Raw genomic sequence first — 10212 nt, forward strand, 5'->3', positions numbered from 1 at the left:
TTATTATTTAATTCTTTATTTTATTCAGCAACATGTTTAAAAGTTTGATAGACAGTACTTGTTATCAAAGCTTTTACAATTTATTGTTCAGTATTTGTCAGTATTTCCTCATCCAGTCCGTTGGTTTCCAAGGATCTAATAAGGTTAATAGTCCTGTCATATACTAGCTCTTGAGCGTCAATGCCCCATAAGAAATCTAAATGACTGAACGTTCTGAGTGGAACGCGGAATTTGCCAACGGGTCTACCAAGTTCCCTGAACAGTCTATCGACGTCGTTCACATGAGCCAAAGGATCTTTATCAACGTAATGCAAGAAAACTGGTGCTGTGACTTTAGAAAGGTCGTAAGCTGGGGGTCTGCGGGTTCCGTAAGCTCTTCGGTTAGCGCGGCGACTTCCGTGATCGTAGCGGCGGAAACCTTTATCAGCAATTCCTTGTCCGTAGTGGGCAAGCTGTCTCACAGATACTCCGGCAGGCGTGTGGCCGAATTTCACCGGGAGCATAGTCTAGAAAGAATCAACAAATAATTGTAGTTATTTCCGAATAAAAATTTTTGAAATAAGACAAAAGAACGTAATAATATGGGATATAGCCTATCTATACGTATCAAATTTCATTAAAAATTAAATCAGTTAAGGCCAGTAAAAATGTGATTAAATGTCTATTATTCGAATATTCTGATCAAAATTAATAATTGTTATGAGTATGTAAGATTTAAACGATTTTATAATTTTATTTTGCTGTGTGATCCCGGCTTAGAATAGGCCACCTCTTATTTTCCTGTGGGTGTCGTAAGAGGCGACTAAGGGACTTTAATGGTTGAGAGATGGGCAGCAGTGTCCCTCTTAAAACGTCACCAAAGTCTAACTGCGGTTGTCAACTTGCCTGCCAAGCGCGGTAACTATTGGCAAAGGCCCCTAATGCTAAAGGCAGTCTACGACTCATATGATGATGATGAAGTGATTTTATAATCGTCTGCTTACCGTATTTTGTTGGGATTCGCTCCATCCACCAATCAAGAATAAGATGTTACTACAAATGGGTTGGAAGACCACTTCATCTAAACAGAAAGATTGGCCAGCCCATGTCAATATGATACTGTTGGGTAAAAATTCACCAAGGCCAATTAGAGCGCCCAGACTCTGGAAGTTAACAATAATTATTAATGTCAATTACTGTTTGGAATAAATACTTAATTATATATTACAGTTACAGGTTTATAGTATTCACATACAATAAATGTACTATGACATATAATATAATATCTATTGGAACATCACTTGAAACTGTCATGGTCTCATAAATATAATAAAGATAGTTCTTACCTCAAGATTGTTGGAAAATGGCGCAAGAACTAATAAAAGTGGATTCCGGTTGTGAGCCATGTATGCAACAGGAGCGAAGGCATGCATTGAAATAATTTTGTCATTATATTCTGGACGCAAAGATCCCATCACGAAGAACGAGGTGGTGCCTTGAGAGTGCCCCACATAATGGAGCCTATCCCGGCCGGTGATCTCAAGTGCATAGTCAATCATTGTGGGCAAATCGATGTTGCCTATTTCATCCCAAGAGAATTCCCAGAATCTTGTGTTGAAGATAGCATTGGGATTAAGTCTGACATGTCGACGAGAGTAGTAGTTTCCACGGGCGTTGCCCATCCAAACGTCGAAACCAGCTTCGGCGAGTAAGTAGGCTGTCAAAAAATATTAAAACCCGTTATATATACGTCCATGTAAAATATTTGTAAATCCATTGAAATTTATTCAGTTATTATGAAAATGAATTTTAACATTCAAAGTAGAAGGCACTATTTCATGTGTTTATATAAGCACAAAAAGCTGCGAGGAGGGTGCTTCTAAACCTAGTTATTACCCAGAACAACGGTAATCATAGTCAATTACTAGAATGTTCTATTTTGATTAGTTACCTAATACTGTAATAATAAGTTGTTCTGTATGTCTAAATCTTAAAGTTTTATATGAATATAAAAACGTTTGTGACTTACCAAATCCATCTCCAGGACCCATAAGAACCCAATCGGCAGACGAGCAGAGAAGGCCGTGCATCAAAAATACGACGGGCCTCCTTACGTTAGGATCGTTATTGTTGTCGCGACCATGAGGAATACGGTGTATTTCCAAGATGTAACCATCCTCGGTTGTTACGTTATGAACTTCGATTGGGTAGTTGTACTTCCTTATCAGATCCGGCTGAAACATTATTTTTATTTAAACGAAATCGTTTATTATACATATAGTGCAGTGCGTATCGGTAATTACCATCTCCAGTTACCATTTTAAATCGCATAAAAATGGGAATAGTTATAGTAAAAGTGTATCTTGCTTCTACTCGTATTCTAACGTTAATGGTTAATTTCCAAATATTTGCATATAATGAAATAACTTACCACGTCCAGCCTGGCATCTTCTTGGACGTTGTCAGATATTCTGCTACCACTTAAGGCAGTCTTGTATAATGTTTCAAGACTCTCGGCATTTGGAGAGGCACCAACAATGGCTATTGCCAATCCAAAACACAAAAACAGAAACGTTCCTCGCCACATCTTCGTAGCGGTCTATGAATGACTCTCCGCACAATTGGCAATAGCGGCTTTTATAATTTGCAGATAATGTGATAAATTATTATTAACTTGATAACGATATTCGTCATTGCTAAACACAGGTGGTAATTTACAGATCCTTGTCATTAAACACTGATTGATTGTATATAGCTAGATAACAGTAAAGTAATAATAAATACGAATGGACATAGCGCCATCTTGCCCTAAACTAAGTTGAGTTTGTATTATGGGTATTAGATAACTGATAAGTCATCTACAAATTATGACATTTAAAAATGTGGAGGACGTGTAGTATGCAATATTACAATATTACTTCAATATTCAATATAAAATATAAAGTATTGCTGAGCAAAGCAAGTAGTATCACAAATTTTTTATTGCTTTAAAATAGCAGTTTCTATCAATATATAATAAAATGGGTATAACACGAGTATAATTTTATTTATTATTAGGAAAAAACGAATGAAGTTTATCAATAAAAAATAAACTTTGTTTTATTTTTTGTGCTTCTCATGGTTATCAAGAAATGTTCTCGATTTGAAATTTGGAATAGTTTTAAATATCTAACCCTATTGCAAAATAAGTGCTCGAAACTGTAAAATAGATATTGCTACTCCAAATGAGCTATTATATAAAAGGGCTTTATTAGCAATTATTATTTACTTTATTACACATTATTATTCACTTTACTAGCACTTTCTAAAACCGGTTTCTGTTTGTTATTCACATTAGTTTTCATTTTATTAAAATGGGAATATTTTACTCAACCATTAATACCTTCCTCCTCTCGATTTAAACCTAAACAATCTCTGAAGTTTGTTATGCCGAGAGTAAATATTAAAATTCAAATCGATTTTTTAATCACATTTTTAATTTGGCAAAATGTATGAAAAATACTGAAATAATTGTACCTACTGTGTAGGAATCGAATTTACATCGTTGGTATGTATCTACGATACGCACGTACTGACGACTGATCTATGTACCCACCTATGACTCTAGTCTTAACAATATTTAATAAAATTATATAGAAAATCATTTGAAATAGGTAATTCAATAAATTTATAACATAATTGGTCTCTTAGTTTATTAATGTCTCAATGTTATTTGGTATTATTTCTTTTAAATCAAAATGACCAAATAGAGTATTTACTACAACTCTAATACTCATTAGATTGCTATTAAGTAATAGACTTGTAAAATTCACTTTTGTAGTGAAGTCCGAGCTGTATTGAATACATATTATGTAAGGTAACAGAGCAAGTTCATTGCGTGTAAATAAACTAGGAACACTTCGAATGAAGAAAGAAAAATAAAAAGAGAAAAAAGGAATAAATCAGAAATTTAAATTGAAATGTTTTGATGATACTCCCTATGTATATGCAAATGTAAATCAACTTACTAGGAAGAGAGGGAAATTTGATTACCCAATGGGAAACTTAAATAAAACAGTAGAATTATGACATATATTTTCCTTTATTATCTTTTAAGGAAGTACGATCATTCTAGTACGAACTTCAGTTATCAACAGATAGATTTTTTTTATTAAAAAGTGACATTGTAATGATGAAATGAAACCCTTAGCATTCAGATAAACTCGCATGTTAGGTTATTAGGAAATGACAAAAATAATTAAATCATACTGATAACGAGTTAATGCGGATTGATTATATTTTATGATTTCAATTTATACGAAATATGTGTGAATGTATTAACATTGCCTTTAGTCAACTGTCCAGTATTTTTTGTTTTATTTCAGAATATTTGTTTTTTTTTTTTTTGGTAGTGATTTAGTGGTAGTGATTGCCATATGGAAAATAAAAACAAAAATATTACACATTGCTTTAGGTCATTATTTCCTTTGTTAGCTTTTCTGTCATTAGAACCATTTGTTAGTAGACTTTTCAATCCGTAAACTTTATAATTTTTTTCACACTTTATTATTACCGTATGCTATATAGTACCGTATACAAATAAAGCTTTATCAATTTATTACCACTATTTCTATATCTGTCAGATTTTCGTAACTTGCCATTTAACACTAAATGTGACACGATGTTTTTAAAACATCGGTAAATACAAAATTGAACAGTTTTGTGATGTTATATTGTCATCTATTAAGTGTGATAAATAAAGGCTTGTAAAAATATCATGTATAGTGGCAATCTAGACACTCGTTAGCGCGTCAAGCTAAGCTCAAACCAAGATTCTGAATTACAAGTAGGTTTAATGCACATTAAGGCAATAAATTAGATTGGAAAGGTAAATTATTGAACTAAGTTATTGCATCGGATTGTTAATGTAGTGTGGTATCATTTTAAAGCAGCTTCCTAAAGAAGGAAGTTCTTGATTCGTTTATATTTTTTATTTGCCTGCTACACGATATCTTCGTCAATGCCGAACTTATTCGATAATTCTTTTTACACCTGGATAGGACTGAGTCTTGTATGGGATATAACGTATTAATTTTGTTACGATATAACTCAGGGATTGATTTATTAGTTATTATTGACTTCATCAAAATTAATTCGAAGATTCGACTTAAAATTTTAAGGTATTTTTATTTTTTGATATGAACAAGGAATGGGAAACAGTCTATGGGGAAGGGAAAGGTAATCGTTTGTAATGGTGTCTACGAGCCCTGTTTGTCATATTAGCTGTTAACTGTATACTGTTGAATATAGGTTTCTCAGTAGTTAGCTTAGCAGGCGCGTTGTCAACCGCAGTTAGGCTTTTGGTGATGTTTTAAGAGGGATGCTGTTGCCAAGACGACACGGCATCCACGGACCTCATTGCTAGCTTTATATCTTGACCTACATGTAAACGATTCCCCCTGAAAAGAAATGATGGCATGCAAGCCTGTTTCGGTTTGAGGAGTGGGATATAGCAGTGAAATTACAGGACACAGGGACATAACATCATCTCTCTCGGGAAAGGCAACGCATGGAGATTAGCAGGGGTGCCAGAGTATTTTGCAATATCAAGTATTTTAGACTCTATTATAAAGTAATAGTTCTTATTCTTTCCTACCTTCTTATAGATCGAATACAAACACAATCAATATTGTAATTAATGAAGTCGCTACGTTCTAGACTAGTTGAAAGTACAACAATTAAATAATGTTTACTTATTGCTTTTATTACTAAATCTCAATATTCATTCCTCCACTTTCGCTATCATTGAAAAACAGATTTTTATTTAATTCTTTATTTTATTAAGCAACATGTTGTCTGATGGACAATACTTGTTATCAAAGCTTTTACAATTTACTGTTCAGTATTTTTCAGTATTTCCTCATCCAGTCCGTTGGTTTCCAAGGATCTAATAAGGTTAATAGTCCTGTCATATACTAGCTCTTGAGCGTCGATGCCCCATAAGAAGTCTAAATGACTGAACGTCCTGAGTGGAACGCGGAATTTGCCAACGGGTCTACCAAGTTCCCTGAACAGTCTATCGACGTCGTTCACATGAGCCAAAGGATCTTTATCAACGTAATGCAAGAAAACTGGTGCTGTGACTTTAGAAAGGTCGTACGCTGGGGGTCTGCGGGTTCCGTATGCTCTTCGGTTAGCGCGGCGACTTCCGTGATCGTAGCGGCGGAAACCTTTATCAGCAATTCCTTGTCCGTAGTGGGCAAGCTGTCTCACAGATACTCCAGCAGGCGTGTGGCCGAATTTCACCGGGAGCATAGTCTAGAAAGAATCAACAAATATTTGTAGTTATTTTAGAATTAATTTTTTTAATTAAGACAAAAAGAACGTAATAATATAGGATAATATAGCCTATATATACGTATCACATTTCATTAAAAATCAAATCAGTTAAGGCCAGTAAAAATGTGATTGTCTATTATTCGAACATTCTGATCAAAATTAATAACTGTTATGAGTATGTAAGATTTAAACGATTTTATAATTTTATTTGGCTGTGTGATCCCGGCTTAGAATAGGCTACCTCTTATTTTCCTGTGGGTGACGTAAGAGGCGACTAAGGGACTTTAATGGTTGAGAGATGGGCAGCAGTGTCCCTCTTAAAACGTCACCAAAGTCTAACTGCGGTTATCAACTTGCCTGCCAAGCTCGATACCTATTGGCAAAGGCCGTTAATGGCAAAGGCAGTCTACGACTGATATGATGATGATGAAGTGATTTTATAATCGTCTACTTACCGTATTTTGTTGGGATTCGCTCCATCCACCAATCAAGAATAAAATGTTACTACAAATGGGTTGGAAAACCACTTCATCTAAACAGAAAGATTGGCCAGCCCATGTCAATATGATACTGTTGGGTAAAAATTCACCAAGGCCAATTAGAGCGCCCAGACTCTGGAAATTAACAATAATTATTAATGTCAATTACTGTTTGGAATAAATACTTAATTATATATTACAGTTACAGGTTTATAGTATTCACATACAATAAATGTACTATGACATACAATATAATATCTATTAGAACATCCCTTGAAACTGTCGTGGTCTCATAAATATAATAAAGACAGTTCTTACCTCAAGATTGTTGGAAAATGGCGCAAGAACTAACAAAAGTGGATTCCGGTTGTGAGCCATGTATGCAACAGGAGCGAAGGCATGCATAGAAATAATTTTGTCATTATATTCTGGACGCAGAGACCCCATCACGAAGAAAGAGGTGGTGCCTTGAGAGTGCCCCACATAATGGAGCCTATCCCGGCCGGTGGTCTCGAGTGCATAGTCAATCATTGTGGGCAAATCGATGTTGCCTATTTCATCCCAAGAGAATTCCCAGAATCTTGTGTTGAAGATGGCATTGGGATTAAGTGTGACATGTCGACGAGAGTAGTAGTTTCCACGGCCGTTGCCCATCCAAACGTCGAAACCAGCTTCGGCGAGTAAGTAGGCTGTCAAAAAATATTAAAACCCATTATATATACGTCCATGTAAAATATTTGTAAATCCATTGAAATTTATTCAGTTATTATGAAAATGAATTTTAACATTCAAAGTAGAAGGCACTCTTTCATGTATTCATATAAGCACAAAAAGGTGCGAGGAGGCATCTATTGCGGTATAGAGCATGAATCAAATTGCTTCTATACCCAGAACAACGGTAATCATAGTCAATTACTAGAATGTTATATTTTGATTAGTTACCTAATACTGTAATAATAAGTTGTTCTGTATGTCTAAATATTATACATCTTAAAGTTTTATATGAATATAAAAACGTTTGTGACTTACCAAATCCATCTCCAGGACCCATAAGGACCCAATCGGCAGACGAGCAGAGAAGGCCGTGCATCAAAAATACGACGGGCCTCCTTACGTTAGGATCGTTATTGTTGTCGCGACCATGAGGAATACGGTGTATTTCCAAGATGTAACCATCCTCAGTTGTTACGTTATGAACTTCGATTGGGTAGTTGTACTTCCTTATCAGATCCGGCTGAAACATTATTTTTATTTAAACAAAACCGTTTATTATACATATAATGCAGTGCGTATCGGTAATTACCATCTCCAGTTACCATTTTAAATCGCATAAAAATGGGAATAGTTATATTAAAAGTGTACCTTGCTTCTATTCCAACTTTAATGGTTAATTTCCAAATATTTGTATATAATGAAATAACTTACCACGTCCAGCCTGGCATCTTCCTGAACGTTGTCAGATATTCTGCTACCACTTAAGGCAGTCTTATATAATGTTTCAAGACTCTCGGCATTTGGAGAGGCACCAACAATGGCTACTGCCAATCCAAAACACAAAAACAGAAACGTTCCCCGCCACATCTTCGTAGCGGTCTATGAATGACTCTCCGCAAAATTGGCAATAGTGGCTTTTATAATTTGCAGATAATGTGATAAACTATAACTAATTTGATAACATGCTCGTCATTGAAAAACACATGTGGTAATTTACAGATCCTTGTCAATGAACACTGATTTATTGTATATGGCCAGATAACAGTAACGTAGGTAGGTATGTAATTATGACACCTGACGTAAAGACGATTAGTAAAATTTTGTATAGGTAATTACTAAAATAGGCGATTGTATTAATTAATAACATAATTGATCTCTTGCCATATAGTCCCAGCATATATAGAATAAGCCACCCCTTCCTTTCCCATGTGTGTAGACGATTAATGGAGGGCGAAAGACGGACAGCAGCGTCTTTTTTATAATATCTTCAAAGCCTAATTTCTGTTGTCAATCCGCCTGTTAACGTGGCAACTACTGGCAAAACTCCCCAAGGAGGAGGATTTTGTTCAGCCGTGGACATTAAACACTGATATGTGGATGATAATAATTGCTCTCCTCGTTTATAAGTCAGTTCCATTTTTTGTTGGTATTGTCCCGAAGATAGAAAAAAGAATAAGCAAAGAAGAATTTAATTTGATGACAAAAATGTAGATGTAAATTAAGCATGCGGTGACAATAACTTGTATAACGCATTGGGGCGAAAGGGATTGTTAGTAATGGAGACTCAGAATCCCATTGCTAGCAATATACCCAACCAGGTCAACCTCCTCGTGGTTCTCCCTGGAAACTATTATGGTAAATTCCTGATGAATTCATCATTATGGGCTAACTGGCCTGTTTTCATTCTCATCTATCACCCTTCACTGGTGCTCCGTCAGCGTATCCTGTTAGCGCAGGCAGGGTTACCATACCATTTTCACCCATAAAAAAAAAACTATTACGCATTGGGGGAAAGGGATTGTTAGTAATGGAGACTAAGAAACCCATTACTAGCAATATACCCAGCCAGGTCGACTTCCTCGCGATTCTCCCTGGAAACTATCATATAAGATAAATATATTAGAATAACTACCCACACAGATAAATAATCTCTATATCTTTTTATTTGGGGACAACTAGAAAGCTTTAAAGGGCGATCTGTAGGTCAATCACTGTTTTTGTTTTAATAAAACCGAACGAAAAATAAACAAACGAATAATTAATAGCAAAAATAAAAGAGAGATGCAGTCTCCGTCAGTCATCGTTCGTGGCTTAGCTGTGATTACATGGTTGTGTCGGTCTGAATGTCATTATCTTCATGGTGTTATATCTAAATACATGAGCATCGCAGAATATTCAGTGATGTCTATAGGCGATGGTTACCATTTTCCATGAAGTAAGCCGTCAAACGGTCAACACTGTTTTAAATTGATTAGAAAATTGTCTCGACTATAAGACATCCTGCGATCATGTCTATGTAATTGTGGTAAAAAATCGCTTAATTGATTGAATGTTAAGATTTGTTGCTAACTTTAGGATTGTTCCTGTAGTAATTTTAATAAATTTTCTTTTCATTAAGTTCTGTTGAAAGTTTATATATACTTTAACTTTAACAAAATTATGCGTTAACCAAACATATGGTCATTTGCATAACAAATTTCTGTAGAGAATTTCACACTCATAATAGGTATTAGTAGGATTATTATATTAACGTAAGTACCTGCTCTACTTATTGAGATAAATAATATTGGTAGTTAGGCCAGGCACATTAACATATTGTTAACATGATTATTTTTTTATATGTACCTATTACATATTTAATATAAAAAATACTTAGAGTTCTTCTCAGAGTTTTTTGAATATATCTCAAAATCTGTGTTTTTTAGTTAGACATATTTTAAAA

At 34.9% G+C, this 10212-nt stretch overlaps 2 protein-coding genes across 2 annotated transcripts; both read right to left on the bottom strand.

Moving 5' to 3' along the window:
* Positions 1-2599, bottom strand: LOC113509135 (lipase 3-like). Its single transcript, XM_052899031.1, has 5 exons — positions 2411-2599; positions 2009-2213; positions 1326-1696; positions 984-1142; positions 1-506 (listed from the first exon to the last, which is right to left on the bottom strand). The coding sequence occupies exons 1-5, from the start codon at positions 2564-2566 to the stop codon at positions 81-83; spliced, it is 1317 nt and encodes a 438-aa protein (XP_052754991.1). The 5' UTR covers positions 2567-2599; the 3' UTR covers positions 1-80.
* Positions 2600-5775: 3176 nt separating this feature from the next.
* On the bottom strand, positions 5776-8479 carry LOC113520935 (lipase 3-like). Its single transcript, XM_052899032.1, has 5 exons — positions 8202-8479; positions 7806-8010; positions 7095-7465; positions 6753-6911; positions 5776-6276 (listed from the first exon to the last, which is right to left on the bottom strand). The coding sequence occupies exons 1-5, from the start codon at positions 8355-8357 to the stop codon at positions 5851-5853; spliced, it is 1317 nt and encodes a 438-aa protein (XP_052754992.1). The 5' UTR covers positions 8358-8479; the 3' UTR covers positions 5776-5850.
* Positions 8480-10212: the final 1733 nt, after the last annotated feature.

This window comes from Galleria mellonella, unplaced genomic scaffold (assembly GCF_026898425.1).
Source record: "Galleria mellonella isolate WM207_F2 unplaced genomic scaffold, CSIRO_AGI_GalMel_v1 utg55, whole genome shotgun sequence".
In the NCBI taxonomy this organism is placed as follows: Eukaryota; Metazoa; Arthropoda; class Insecta; order Lepidoptera; family Pyralidae; genus Galleria; species Galleria mellonella.

Coding starts and splice junctions, on each gene's coding strand:
- LOC113509135 (XM_052899031.1), bottom strand. CDS start 2,566: ATGTGGCGAGGAACGTTTCTGTTTTTGTGTTTTGGATTGGCAATAGCC. Junction 2,214..2,410: donor AAGATGCCAGGCTGGACGTG/GTAAGTTATTTC, acceptor ATAATGTTTCAG/CCGGATCTGATAAGGAAGTA. Junction 1,697..2,008: donor GGGTCCTGGAGATGGATTTG/GTAAGTCACAAA, acceptor ATTTTTTGACAG/CCTACTTACTCGCCGAAGCT.
- LOC113520935 (XM_052899032.1), bottom strand. CDS start 8,357: ATGTGGCGGGGAACGTTTCTGTTTTTGTGTTTTGGATTGGCAGTAGCC. Junction 6,912..7,094: donor CATTTTCCAACAATCTTGAG/GTAAGAACTGTC, acceptor GTTAATTTCCAG/AGTCTGGGCGCTCTAATTGG. Junction 6,277..6,752: donor GCGAATCCCAACAAAATACG/GTAAGTAGACGA, acceptor GATTCTTTCTAG/ACTATGCTCCCGGTGAAATT.